This window comes from Besnoitia besnoiti, chromosome II (genome assembly GCF_002563875.1).
Source record: "Besnoitia besnoiti strain Bb-Ger1 chromosome II, whole genome shotgun sequence".
Taxonomy (NCBI): domain Eukaryota; phylum Apicomplexa; class Conoidasida; order Eucoccidiorida; family Sarcocystidae; genus Besnoitia; species Besnoitia besnoiti.
The window spans coordinates 957,082-971,337 of NC_042357.1; the positions used below are offsets into that span (position 1 = coordinate 957,082).

A 14,256-nucleotide genomic window follows, 5' to 3' on the forward strand; every position below is an offset into this window, starting at 1 on the left:
TTTCGTTTGAATCAGCGTCTGTTTTTTTCTTTTATTGGAGCTTCTGCGGCAATGGGGAAGGGTTCAACAAGGGAAACGAACGGCGCCCAATAAATTGTGGTATTTGCGCTGTACACTGTATGCGGAGCTTTTTCGTTCGACGCTCTGCACTTTATCTCCTTCCCGTGAATTTTCCCCCTTTTTCGCCTTGTGAAGCAATTTCCCGATTCTTTCTATTTCGTGCTCCGTTCCGCCCCCGTCTGCTCGGTTGCATGCTTGTTCAGCTTTTCCGAAACCAGCTGTTTCGGAGTGTCGCCGGATCTCCGCCGTGTCACCCCCCCAGGTTTTTTTCTTTCCCTTCTTCGAGTACTGTCGTTCTGTCTGCTCCCCGTTTTCTCCTCGTTCTGCCCTTCGCCTTCTCGCCCGTCCTTTTCCATTCACCGGGTACACAGGGCTCTGGAAGGTGTGCAGCCTCGACTTGACTGCAGTCCTCTCGCAGAATCGTCCACGACGCAGAGTGCTGTGACCCCTCGTGTTCCTCTCGTCTCTCTTGGCCCCGCTCTCCGCCGTCCTCTGCGTGCCTCGCCTTCACTCTGTGTCTCGTTTTCTCCACTTTCTTGCTTTGGCTGCTTCCTCCGCGTCCACGACCGCTGCGTGTCTGTCGACTGCGTTGAATCCGCTTCTTTTCGCTTCCGCGCCTCGCCCTTTGCATCGCTCCCTTCCAAAAAGGGAAGGGCAGCGGGCCCCGAGGGCCTCTTCTTCTGCGTCTCTCGGCGTGTGGCTCGTCTGTAGCCTTCGTCTTCTTCTCCGTCCAGGTTCTACCGTTTCGCGCGTCGCTGTCCGCAAGATGCGCTCGACAGGCGCCGCCTTCGCCTACCCGCGACCGCGCTCTGTGTGTTTCGCTGCGTAGCGTCCGCGGCTTCCCGTGGCACACGGTCACCCCAGTCTCTCGTGAAAATGTTCGGGGCGTCCGTCTCTCGGCCAGTGGCTGGCGCGTCCCCTCCCCCGGCGGAGGCGTCTTCTGCTGGGGAGCGCTCTCTCTCGCCTGACTCGTCGTCGAGCGGCTGCTCAAGCTCGTGCCCGCCCTCGCCGCTGCCGCGGACGCACGCCGAGAAGCTGCGCAGCCTGTCGCTCGTTTTCTCCGTCTCTCTGAAGCCGACGCTCGCCGCGTCGCGTCTCACGTCTCCTTTCCTCGCGTCCCCCCTCGCGCTGCCCGACGACGCCACCAACACGCTCGCGGTCGCCCCTTCCGGCGACCTCCTCTTCGTCGCCGCGACCGAGGGACGCGTACAAGTCCTCCCCCTGACGCCGCTGGGCACTCCGCAGTCGCGGCTCCACCGGAAGTCTGCGGCTTCCGCGAAGACTCAAGGCCACGCGCCGCCGCCGCGCAGACGCAGGGGGCGAGAGGATGTGGCTGGCACGTTCGAGGAGCAGTGGTCGCTGTGCGGCGCGACGCCGCTGGATGAGGAGCGCCAGTGGTGCCGACAGGAGGCCGCCGCGGCGCGCGAAGGCGAGTGGGAGTCGCTCTCCTCGCCTGCCTCGGAAGAGGGCGCGGCGGCCTCTTCCGCAGACTTGGCAGAGAGCGGCGCAGCGAGCGGCGCGGGCGTCGAGGGGCTCCTGGGGGTCGCGGACAGCAGCGCGTGCTCGCCGGAGCCCGAAACAGCGTTTCTGCCCGAGCGCTTCACGCTGCTGGTGCCGTCGGCGCGCTTCAGAAAGCCGGGCGCGCTCACGCGGCAGCCGGGCGACGACGAGGAATACGAGGGGGAGGACGCGGACGTGGAGGGCGCGAGCTCTGCGAGAAACCGGCGCGCTGTACGTGTCACCAACCTCAGCTGCGAGATCCTTGCGGGCGAGGAAGTCCTCGTGCTCACGACCCGCGGCGGCGACGTCATGGTTTTCTCGCTGAAGGCCCTCCGCGCGCGCCTCGACGAGGAAAGACGCAGCCGCCGCGACCGTCGGGGGCGAGAGAGCGTGGCGGTGGACAAGGGAGGAGCGCGAGGGGACACCCGCCCCGCGGACGAGCGCCCACGCAGTTTGGGCGAGGCGCCGGCGGCGCGCAGCGAGTCCTTCGCCTCCTCCGCGTCCTTCTCCTCTTGGGGCGAGGACGCCGAGCTGGCCGCGAGCCTCAGGGCGATGCAGCGTGCCGAGCGACGTCGCGAGGAGGAGGAAGAAAGAAGAATCAAACTCTGGAGAGAGCAGGAACGCCGGCACACGCCCGTGCCTGACGTCTGGATTGTGTACGTCGAGCCGCATCAGCACCGTGAACAAATCTTTTTATTGACTATGCTGAATACTTGGACTCCTGGTTCAGATCGCGAATGTATGTGTTTGCCGGATAGCGGGCTTTTTAGAGGAGGTTTTATTATTCCTCTACATTTGTTTGGATTTGTTTGTTCTTCAGAAACAACCTCGGGCCCCCGACGCTGCACTCGAGCTGCCAGATGGACGTGTCAACGTGGAGCTTCGCGTGCAATCCCTTCCCGCCGACTGCGTCGCCTCGCTCTCCTTCTATGCAGCCTGGCGCCTGGTCTCCGCGTTTGCCTCTTCTCCCATTCTTCTCCTCGCTCGCCTTTGGCAGCAACACGCACCACCTCTCGTTTGTCGATCTGCGACACCTGCCTGTGGGTCGCGGGAGCCCGGCTCTGCCGCTTGCGCTCGGCGCAGAGACTCCCACGGGCCCTTCCGCCACCGCGGCGCTGCTTCCGCGGGGTGTGTCGCGGCGCCACGCGCAGCGCCTGATTCGCGCGGCCGCGGCGCGCCTCGCCCTCGAAGGCCCGTCGACCGCCGCCACGTCAGCCTCGCCCGCTGTCTCCTCCTCAGGCTCGCGATCGCCGTCCGCCGCCCGCGCTGAAGACGTTTTCTCTGGGCGCTGCGAGCGAAAACTCTCCAGGGACGAGGCGGGGGACGCGGCGAGGAAGAAGCGACGGCGAGGACGAGAGTCGCGCGGGGCGGAAGAGCGCCAAGAGGTGCGGCAGGAAGTCCGCGCGCGAGAGCTCCCCGCAGAGCTTCGGTGCCTCAGGATGCTGTGCAGAGACGTCGCGTGGGCGGCACTCGCGGCCGGCGAGGAACACTTCGCCTCGACTGCAGAGGACGCCTCAGAGGCTGAGGACTGCGATGCGGAGGCTGCCTCCTCGCTGCGCGGAGAGAGCGACGCAACGCGCGCACCCCGGAGTCGCGAGGCGCAGCGATCATCCAGGCGAAGGGCTCGGGACGGCGAGCGCCTCCTCCCCGCGTCTCGCAGGCGCTCCAGGCGTTCGCGGGCGCCTCGTATGGGTGCATGGTCTCCTGAGCTGCAGTCCTCCTCCTTCTCCTCTCCGCATCTGTCGCCTGCATCGTCGGCGTCGCCGCTGTCTCCGTGCAGTCGCGGCGAGGCGGCGAGCGAGTTGCGGCGCGAGGCCCGCGATTGCTGCCGCTTCGCGCCCTCATTCCTTCCCTTCCCAGATCCGAATCGCCACGTCGCGCTCCCCGACGCCGCGCTCTTCGCGGAGCTCTATGTGCGGCCGCAGTGGCTCCGCAAGCGTCGGCGCGGGCGCGGCGACTTGCCCTGCGCGCCGCTCCAGGGCCTCCGGCCCTCGCCCGACGCGGCGAGCCCGCGGAGCGGCTTCGGAGGGGGGCGTGCCGCGGGGCGCGGAGACCCCGAGGCCCCTGCGCGCGGCCGCTGGGGCCGGCGCGCAGAAGCCTTCAGGCGCGACCCGAGCGCGCGAGAGCCCAGGGAAGTCGAGGGCGACGCGCGTGAGATGCGTCGGGCGGCGCTGGCGTCGCGGGCGCACGTCCTCCGCCGCACCCTGCCCGCGCAGCAGGCAGCTGAGGAGGAGCGGGCGATTCTCCGTAGGCGTCGCGCCCTGCGGCGGCGACTCTTTCGGCTTGACAACGGGGCAGACGGCGAGGACGGCGAAGACGGCGAAGGCGTCGCGGGCGCGGAAGGTGACGGTGCCTCGGCTCCGAATCGCTCAAGCTCCGCTAGCTCTCGCGCGGCTCCTCAGCGGGGGCCGCGGGTCCTCGTGCTGCAAGGCTTCACACCGACCCGCACGTTCCCGCTGCCGCCACCGATTTCAGTCACCGTCTCTCCCGTGGTTCCGACCCCGGACCTGGAGGGGCGCGCCTCGAACGCGCCGGCTGGCGAGGCGCTTGGAAACCGCACCCCAGACTCGGGCGGAGCTGGGACAGGGCCGCTGCGCGGATCAGCGCTTCTCGGAAGGCCTGCGGCGCCCGTCTCAGCCCCAGGAGAGGGACAGCAGGAAGAGTGGGGGAAGTGAGTGGAGATGAGAGGGAGGAGGCAGACGCGGCCGACGGCGGAAGGGCGGCGAGCGAGGGCGGCAGCACGGGCGACAGGCGCGAGACACCGCAGGCGGAAGCGAGACACCCTCAGGAGGCACTAGCAGGAGAAGCGCCTCAGGCTTTGCCGCAGCCACAGCCGCCCTCGTCTCATTTGCCTCCGCTTTCTGGGCAGGGAGCTCCTCTGCCCGTCGCCTCTCAAGAGGTTGCGCCTGCATCGGGATTTCTCCCTCGCTCGGGTCATGGGCCTGCCGCGTCTTCACCTTCGCTTAGCGCAGGGCGGAACGCGTCCGCGTCTCCGCGCCCCTCCATCCCAGGGTCAGGGTTCGTGTCGCCACTTCCCTTGTCCTCCGCGTCCTTCGCCTCGCTCGACTCCTCGGCTTCAGACGCTCGCCCTCGATCGCCCTCCTCTGCGCCCGCTTCGCCGGTATCGCCGGTTCCATTGACTGAGGCAGCTGGGCGCCCGCCACCGCCCCCCGAAGGTGACGCAGGCGGAGACACTGAGGCCGCCGCAGCGCGGGCGATGGAGAGAGCGCCCCTGAGGGAGGCGAGCGACTCGAGGGCGGAAGAAGAGGAAGAAGCGGAGGACGCGTCTGGCAGCGACGAGGGCGCGTCGGCGCGCCGGCGAGAAGAGGATCTCGAGATTCGCAGAGTGTTGGAAGTCCTGCGGGCGATGCGCTTCCCCGAGGCCTTCGTCAGCGAGGCGCTGACCGTCGTCAGGGAGCGGTCGAGCGCAGCTGACGGCCGGGCTCTTGCGGCTTTCGAGTCGCGAGGCGCAGACAGAGGGGGGAGGCCAGAGGGGGCGCGGGGAAGTCTCTTTGGGCGCCCGGAGCGCAGACTCGTGCGCGGCGTGGCGAGGCAGTCCGCGGCGCGCTGGAACGCACACGACGCCCTGACTCCCTCTGAACATCCGTAAGTCGGCTCCATCCGATGCGCGGCACCTCTGCGGAGCGCCACGACCAGCTGCAGCGGTGACCTCCAGCCCCCAAGCCGCGCATCTCTCAGGGCGCATACATACGAGTAGCAAACGGATCCGACTCAAATAGAGACATATCTACATCTCTCTCCGTGTTTACCTATCCATAAATCTATATGTCTCTCTATCTATCAGTCTCTGTACCTGTCTCTCAACCTTCTCTCGGTCTGTGTTTCCCTCGATCTATACCCGTATATTATATTTTTGTGTGTACACTACGCATGCAGAAGGCCAGGCGCGCGTAGAACTGGCGTGCATGCGTCTTGACTCGTTTGCTTATGCGCGTGTGCTGAAGGAGCGACGGTGTCGATCTCTCTCCTCGTCCCTGCGTTGTGTGTGGTCTCGCGCTGCTCCCAGGGCTGTGCGTGAGAAGCGGCATACGCAGGACTGGCTCGAGGTGCCTGTGGCGCTGGTCGACTGGCTGAACGTCTATTTGTATCGCTGCAACGCGCCCTGCGTCGCGGCGTCGCTCCTGCTCCACGCGGCTGCAGCGGGTCGGCTCGCCCCTTCTCTGCGGCCCCTGAGTCCCTTTGCTTCTTTGCGCGGGCCTTCGCCGCCTGCTTTCGCGTTTCGCCTCTCGGGGGGGCGGCGCCGGAGAACGGATTGGGCGCAGGCCCTTTCGCGTGTAGCCTCGTCGACCTCAACCTCCGTGCTCTCCTCTCCCCGCGGGTTTTCCTCGCAGTCCGCGCACTCGCCTGCATTCTCCATGTCTCTCGCCGCGAGCGACGCGGAGGCAGAATTAGCAGAGGCGGCATCAGACGCGGAACCTGCACGCGAGCTGGGGACCTCTGCCGGCGCGGCGCCTCCGTCCGCAGCCCCGGTGACAGGGGGGGGGGAGGCGGCGGAGGGAGCGTCTCCACCGCCTCAAGCCCTGAGAAGCGGCGGCGCGTCTGCGGCGTTTGCGTGTCCGCGGGCGCGCGAGGAAGTCTTCGAGTGCGGAATCTCGTCTCCCGACCTCGGCGCGCACTCGCGATCGAGGTCTCGGTCGCCTTCGTCCTACTCGTCTTCTGGCGGCTCTCTGACGGCCTCCGCGGGCCGCGCGCCGCTGGCGCGCCCTCCAGTGGGGCTCTGCGTGCCTCGCGTGCGCGTCTGCACGCACACGTGGAATATCCCCAGCATTCGCTTCTCGCTGTGTGCGTCCTTCCTCGCGTCGTGCTCCATCGACCGCACGATTCGCCTCACTCGCGCGCAGCCGGCGCCTCGCAACGGAGACACAGGAAGGAGGCGGGAGGCGCGTAGCTGCCGGCGTGAAGGCGAAGTTGGCGAGGTGCTGGCGGTCCGCGAAATTCGAGGCTGGGCGTGGGCTGTCAGCTGGCTGGACGTGCGGAACCTAGGGAGCTTCGACTGGGACTCGGTAGGCGTCTCAGAAACTTCAGAGAGCTCGTCTCGTGGGGAGGCGCAACGCTGAATCCACCTAAATTTCGCTCTCCTCGCTCTCGTCTGAGTCATGCTGATCTCGCGATCCTTCTGTGAGGGGGTATTTCCCTCTCGCTCTCCGCGGTGAAGCCTGTTGTCACTGGATCTCTCCATCTTCATGTCTGGGGGAATATTTGTATGCTTTGCATCTATATGGGTATGTGTACGTATAATAAGTCTGCATTCGCGTATATCGCAGAAGCGAAACAGGAGGGGCATCGACCCGCCTGCGAAGTTTCAGTGCGCCTACCTTAGTGCCCGGTTTGTGTGGAACCTCGCACCTCCGTTATTCTTGTCCTCTATTCTGAGATCCACTGACACGCGGGCGCCCGAATTCCCCGCTAAACCCTAACCCATAGCCCCCTTGTTCAGATTAATAGAAACCACGCAGGTCGTGCTTTGCGTGCCTGCGGGACTTGTATCGCGCCTTTGCCTCAGCGCGGATTGCAAGAAGGTATCGAGTCGCCGCATGGCCGTTCGTATGAAGCGCAGGATCTCTGCTTTTGCGTGAGACGTTTTGTAGGTCGCCGATCTCTCTCTGCCTCCTCGTGGGAGCGCCCAGCTACCGCCTTCGAGCCCCGGAGGGGTGTTTGCCGCTGCTGCGCCTCCGCGTCGCCGCACTCCAGGCGCCACCGAGGCCGCGAGCTGGGCGGAGGAACGCCAGCGAGAAGAAGACCAGGCACAGTTTCAGCAGGACGCCATCCGAGCTCTGCTCGAGGGCTGCGAACAACGCATTCGCCACGAGTTCACGGTACGAACCGCATTCCAAGGTTTTCTCGTCTAAAGCGTCAGCGCGAGGCCTCCTCATGCAGCTCACGAGCTTGCGCACAACGCTGTCCCTACACGTTCACCGAGGGACATGCTCATACTCAAATGTGTTTGCAAACGCATGCCGGTAGTGCTAGGTGCGTGGGGGTACGGAGGGGGAGGGGGGGTCGGCGGGGGGAGGGGAGTGTGTGTGCGCTTGTGATCGTTCGCCTGCCGCCCTTCCGGCCTCTGTTTCGTTTCTTGACGGGTTTTCTCGCCTCGGATAAAAGCCATGGTCCATGTCTTTTTTCCACATGCTGCCCATTTAGGACGTCGTCCGATCCTCGTCATTCAACCCCGTGACGGGCGCGCGGGTTCGCCCTCGCGCGAAAGCGATCGCTGAAACCCTCTCACTGGCAGCGGGGCGCTTTTGGCGGGAGCGGAGTGCAGAGCGAACGCGCTGCCAGGAGGCGGACCCGCGCTCGGCTTCACGCCCAGGCCCAGGAGACAGTGGAGGAGACGGAGGAGACACTGGAAGAGACAGAGGGGACAGCGGAGGGGACAACGGAGAGAGAGAGCGCGGCGAGGCGGACGCGGGCGCCGCCCAGAGAACAAGCGGAAGTCGAGGGCGCTCGGAGAGCTCTGCAGCACAGAGACCGCCGGCGAGGCGAGAGCTCGATGAGAACGACGACAGAACTGGAGAGGACGAGAGGAAGGATAAAACTGCACCGGGGGAGGACACGCTTCTCGGCTTGTGTGCGTCCCCATCGGCGGCGGCTGGTCGAGAGGCACGCGGTAGCCAAGCGCCTACAAACGCTTGGGAGGAGGCAGAGAGCGTGGACAGGGTGCAGGTGACAGGCTCGCCGCGAGTGGTTCGATGGACCCCCGAAATTGCAGAACGTGAGTCCCGCAGGCGCGCGGGGTTTGTGCGGTCGCGAACGCGGTGTAATCCGTGTTGCAAACCCTTCGCTGCGAATTCCTCCACTCGCGCACACCAGCCTAGAGACTTCTGTCGTCAATTCCGCTCGTATTCGCACACGCACAAAAACGCTAGCGTATCTGTCTCTCTATCAGCCTAGATTTTTCTCTACATTTCTTTATGTGGTATGGTTACTTCTATTGTGAGCGAATATGCGCAGTAGGCTTGCGGATGCGGCGTCTGTAGAGGCGTTCGTGTGGCGGGCAAATCACCGCGGGCCGCGCCAGGTTGGCGCACCAGCGTCGTCTTGCAGGGCGATGTAGGGTTTAGGGTCTGGGGTTAAGATGCCGTGTCTGTATTTTTCGAGACGCGCCGGTCTCTGTTGCGTTTGCTTCCAGGTGTGTCGCGGAGCCTGATGCGCGAGTGGGAGAGCCTGCAGAGCGCGTGCCGTGCGCGGCTCGAAGAGGCGCAGCGGCAGTTCGTCGCGTGTGCGCAGAGCTACGATGCGATCGCGGAGGCCCTCCTGAGTCTTGATCCCGCTCTTCTGCAGGACGACAAGGCCCTTCAAGATGAAGTGAAGCTCCTTGTGGGCACGGCGGCCGCGCAGCGACGCGACCTCGGGCTGTGGAGGGTGAGGCTCGCCGCAGCAGGAGAGGGGGGGCGGAGACAGCGCGTGGAGGCAGGGCCGGCGGCAGCCTCAGATACTGCGGCTGTGCCGCTGCAGGCAAATCGTTTCTGTCGCTGTCGTAGGCCAAGCCTCTTGCAGATGCAGTTGATTCTGAGAGATGCCGCTGCCGGATGAGCGGAGGGCCCCGCGAGCACTCGCAAGAAAGACACACGAACTGAGGGAAGAAGCAAAGGCTTCACGCGGGGCGATGGAGCCCTGAAGCCACATGCGCAGAGGGGCACACAGCCCCCTTTCCCTCTCCCCTCCCACTTCGCCCACTGCGCGCGATCAGATCAGAATCAGATCGGAAAATCCACAAGTGAGCGGGATACGACACGTTATGCCGGGTATCTTCTTCATTTTAGAGCCGCGTGTCTCTGTCGTCTGTGTCTCTCGCAGGGCCGCATCCGCAGCAGTCTCTTGGCGTTGCCGTCTGCGACTTGCTCGTCTTCCGCTTCCTTCTGCTCGCTCCCTCTTCCGGCGTGCCTGGCGTCTCTTTCGTCACCGACTCTGCCGGGTTCTGCGCAGGCCTCCCCGCCGCGATTTTCTCTCGATTCGGCGCTGGAGGCCGATGCGTTCCTCGCGCGCGCGCGGCTCCGCGCGCCTCAGCACTACCGCGGCGGCTTACACGTGCTGCGGCGCTTTCGCGAGCAAGCTGAGAAACGCAATCGCGCGCTCGAGTCGCGCGTCAGCACCGTCCAGGCCCTCTTCGACGCGAAGGCATCCAAACGGGACGGGCACTCCCCCCCGCATGCGCCGGCGGAGAGAAGGGCGGAGGCGGAGCTGTCTTTCGAGAGCTTCCGCAGAGGCCTGAGTAGGGGGGAGGGCGCGGCGACCCCGCGAGAGACAACACAGAGTGAGACACACGAGGCATTGCACATGCCGGTGAAGGGGGAGAAAGAGCCGAGCAGGCCAGCAGCGCCGGCGTCGCGCGAAGGAGGGAATCAGGGCACTTCGACGAGGGCGCTTGAGGCCTGCAGAGACCGACGGGAGGCTGCGGCCGCCCCGAAGGAAGAAAAAGGCGCGCAGCGCCGGCACGCCACAGAGCCGACGCGAGGGCCGGCAGCCGAAGGAGCCGACGCGGGGGAGGGCAGAGGAAGAAGCGGGCGCGAGACGGCAGTTCTCTCAGGGGCCTCGCCCGCGGGTGCGGATTCGCCGACCGACATCTGCGCAATTCCGCGACTCAACAAGCATCCCTCGAGCATCCAAATCGACCTCCTCCTTCGGCGGATGGGGGCGGGGCGGCGCCAAGACCCTCACGCAGGGAGCTGCCGGGTGTGGGGGTGTCCGCGCGCCGACTTGACTGCATCTCCTTTGTTTGCGCTTGAGCGCCGAGGCGGAGACAGCAGCGGCCGCGAGCCGGCCCCGCGAGCGGAGCCCGAGCCGGACGCCGCGATGAGGGTCGCGGAGTGGAGGGCGGCTCTCGAGCGCTTTCTGGTCTTCCCTCCGGAGGACCAAGACGCCGCGGCGCTCTCCGCCCTCCTGCCGCCGCCGCCGTGTGCGTCGCCCCTCCCCCGCGCCTCGTCGCTACGCGCGTCGCCCTGCCCCTCTGCGTCCTCTGCCTCGTGTGTGGCGGCTGCGGCGCCTCGCCCTCGCGCGCCCTGGACTCCGCGCGCCGCCCTGTTGCGTGCGTTTGGAGGCCCGGCCGGAGGAGGGGGGACGACGCGCCCTCGAGGCGCCGGCGAGCTCGCGATTCGCAGTCCGAGCGAGGACGGAGACACCGCGCAGACGAGCAGGAGCCAGCGCGGCGCGAGAGGAAAGGTGGCGGGGGAGGGGGAGGCGCGCGAGGCGTCGCAGTCGCTAGGCACCGTGAACGACGAGGAGAAGGCGAAGCTGGCTCGCCAGTTGCTTGTGGCAACGGGCGAGCGGTCGCTGCACCTGCTGAAGCCGCGCTTCGAGCTCGTTGAGAACTCCGCCGAAAGTGGAGGCGAGAGCGACGGAGAGGCCTCACGGGGGGACAGGCGTGGGGACGCGGCCGTCGCGCAGGCGCGCAAGGCCCTCGAAGGAGGCGACAGAGCGCATAGGGGCGCGCAGGGTGCTGCGTGGTCTCCTTCTTCTTCGCGCCAATGGCGAGTCGAGCTGGAGCGCGTGGCCTTCGTGCAAGACGTGTATCCCGCGCGGAACGCCGGGAGCGACTCTCCGCGGCTCTGTCTCCTCCGCGCGATCGACGCCGTTGGGCTCTTCGTCTGCGGCTTCCAGTTTGGCCAGCCAGTGGTCGTCTACGCCGTAGAGAAGGCCTCGCCAGACAAGTTCTTCCTGCGAGTCGTCGCCATGCTCGCCGCCACCGACAACGCTCTCAAGCGAAGGCCTGAGGTAACGCCTGCGAACGAAAACGATCGAATAGAGAGAGGGCGAGGGGCAGCCCTCCGTGCCGCCGACTGGGGACCAGGCTGCGGGCGTTTTGCGCGGGCAGGTCTGCTTCGTTCCCGAATGGAGCTCGCAGGCGTCTTTTCGGTCACGCTGCCTCCTCGTGTGGGTTTCCTGCGCGTTGTTGTCTGCTGTCGTCTCTTCGCAGGAACTCAGCGATTTGGCTGCGGAAGATCGGCTGCTTTTTGCGACGCACAAGTTCAAAGAGGACACGTACACCGCCTCGCGCGTCAGCGGCCTTGCCCTGTGGCACCGCGTGCTCAAGGAAGGCGAAGCGGCCGACGGTTAGTGGCGCCTTGAGGCCTCAGGCTTGTGTGTGACCCCAAGGGGTTGGGGAGGAGGAGGGGGGGAGGGGAAGGAGGGGGAGAGACGCCCGGTCGTGCTCAAGATCGCGGCCGGGCGCGATGGCGATTTCGTGGAAGCGACTCTCGCTTTTTCAGGATGAGGCATTCTCCTCACACTCCCGCGTCGCCACAGAGGGCACGCGGCCCAGGGAGTCGGGCCCCGGGCCCGTTGTTTCAAACGCGAAGTGAAGAAGGCCCGCTCGCGGGGCCCGTAGGGGCTCTCAGTACTGCCCTGCGATGGCATTCTCGTTGAATCTGAGAAAACACTGAAATGGTGGCGACGCCACCAGGGCGTTCCGCTCTGAAAGAATCCAGCGGGAGTCTGGGAAGCAGTCACTCATTCCTGTGGCGTATTGGCTGTCAGTCGCGAGTGTTTCAGGCTGGCTCCGTAGTGCGAATGCATACGCAGAGGGCACGCAGGGGCGTGAGAGTCCTCAGAGAGTGAAACAGCCGTGAACTAGAGTATACATATAAACACGTAGACCGCAAAAACAGTGTGAAGAAAATTGGAGGTGCTCACTACGCTTTCGGGGGGAGGGGGCATTCGAATTGAGCGCTGGAATTCGAGATTTCCTTCTATACATACGGACGCGTTAGCCGCTGAGGACGTCATCCCTAACGGGGTGTCTTAGACTTGCCTAGAAGAACTTACATCTGGATTATTTCGAGTTACATCACCTCGAACCTGACTTTTTTTTTGTTTTCGCAGATGGAGCTGCTGAGCGGGAGGGCAACCGAGGCACCTGCGTTAGAGCCCGCGTCTACATCTTGACCTACTCTCTCACTCTCTTGTGCTACGAGTTCACCTATGCCAACGGAGGATGCCGCGCGTCTTCGCCGTCGGTATCTTCCGCCCTCCCGAAAGAACACTGGAATGAAGAAGCTCTCGAGTTGCCTCCGGGTCCCGAAGGCGCCTGCAGCACAGAATGGACGAGAAAAAATGAGTCTGCGGGTGTGGCAGGTCTCGAGAGCTGTCAATCCGCTTGTCTTTACCCCGGGGCCGGGGTCGCGCGGGGAGGAGGAGGAACCTCTTCATACTGTTTCCACGATGATTTCGAGGTCATTCTGGAAGAAGAGAGAGACTTCCTTCTGTAGATGGGCTCCTGTCATCTCGTGGGATACAGGTTTCACAGGGGGGGCTCCACTGCCCGTTACCTCTGTACCTATGTCTGAGGAAGGGGCGGGTCCTGTATTCGGTGGACTGCCTCCATGCTTCTTCGTTTGCCTCTTCTCTTCGACTTTTGTTCTGTTCTTGATCCGGGTGGGGTTCGACTTCTCCGTTTTGTCAGTATCTGACGGTGCGTCGTTGAATCTGAAATAACCTCGCGAAACTCACGGATGCTTCAGCCGTTTCGTCCGCTTAGCCCTGGCGACCCACTGAGACGAGGCTCCAGTCGACTTTGGAGTCTCTGTCCGCGGCCGCCGGCAGTATTCCTCATTGTCTCACCCTCGCCTCCACTTGATTCCCTGTATTAAACGCCCGTCGCAGGGGGGGAGGGGGGAAAGGAGGTGGCAGGGCTGCTGCGTAGCTTTAGGGGACTGCACACTCATTCATCGGTAGTTCACGAAGAAGGATGCAGCTCTGTTCACATAGGCGCTTGCAGAGGTAATTCAGTATTGAGATAGTGAAGCCCTGCGAGCCCGCCCGCACACTCCTGTTGCGAAGCTTCGCTTGATGCAGGGTACGCGAGTAAAGCTCGCTATGCGAAGCAGCTTTATCCCCCAACCTCAGTTAACGCACCCATTCCACTGACGAGAAACACTTCTTGCCGGATCTTGGAGCAGTGAGGTCAGCTGCCTCTGCTAGGCTAAGGCGGTCAAGAGTGTGGCCTGTGCGGATCTCACGAGTCAGGGGCTGTTACGCGTATGCCGTAGTTTCGGTTTCCATCATTTCGAACTAGGTGGAGGTTGAGTGTGCGCGCCCGAAGTCTACGACGCTCCTAATGGTCAACTGCGTTCGCTGCTCAAGAGTAGGGTGATTGGGGCGATGGACTTCACCGCTGAACCAAGCAGCCGGCGTTGGAAATATCGACGCTGAGCATAAGGAGCAGGTTCAAAACAGCCGCTGGTGCCTCGTGAACACGCTGACGACGGAGGGCAGAGAGCTGAGAGGTTTTGTAGGGGGAGGCGCGGCCTCAGATTTGTGAAGATGACCCAGAAGGCTGTCTGCAGGGGCGACGTGGGAGGCAAGACCCGCCCTCGCTGCAGTCTGAATGTTTTCTGTGTCTCGCCCCCCTCTGTCTCCGCGGGCAGATCCCATGGCGCAGCTCATTCTTTCCGGTGTGCGTTCTTTCACGTTTCTTTCTGTCGAGGCTGCGCGGAGGGCTCGTTGCCTATGGTCTCCAGTTGACGGTTGTTTCGCCGCAACCTGTTTCAGGCGTGGGATTTCTACAGAGGAGCATCACCCCCGCTGCCTTGTGACGTAAAAACGAAAACAAGTCGCCCCAACCGCGAGGCATGCTTACAAGACGCCTGCGGGGTGAACTGAGGCTCTGGACCGTGTCGCCCCCGCTGTCACAGAGACCGCGCAAGTGCATGGGCGCCGAAGAAGGGACTAGAGCAGCGA

At 64.4% G+C, this 14,256-nt stretch overlaps 2 protein-coding genes across 2 annotated transcripts; both read left to right on the top strand.

Annotated features, from left to right (window-relative positions):
• Positions 1–936: 936 nt before the first annotated feature.
• On the top strand, positions 937–5,170 carry BESB_034860 (uncharacterized protein; the record flags this gene model as incomplete). Its single annotated transcript, XM_029362072.1, has 3 exons — positions 937–2,216; positions 2,381–3,903; positions 3,963–5,170. The coding sequence occupies 3 exons, from the start codon at positions 937–939 to the stop codon at positions 5,168–5,170; spliced, it is 4,011 nt and encodes a 1,336-aa protein (XP_029221037.1).
• A 316-nt stretch (positions 5,171–5,486) lies between these two features.
• Positions 5,487–12,785, top strand: BESB_034870 (uncharacterized protein; the record flags this gene model as incomplete). The annotated part of the gene is made up of 7 exons (XM_029362073.1): positions 5,487–6,584; positions 7,170–7,397; positions 7,723–8,293; positions 8,711–8,943; positions 9,379–11,292; positions 11,495–11,630; positions 12,400–12,785. 7 exons carry the CDS (start codon positions 5,487–5,489, stop codon positions 12,783–12,785), a joined length of 4,566 nt encoding a protein of 1,521 aa, XP_029221038.1.
• Positions 12,786–14,256: the final 1,471 nt, after the last annotated feature.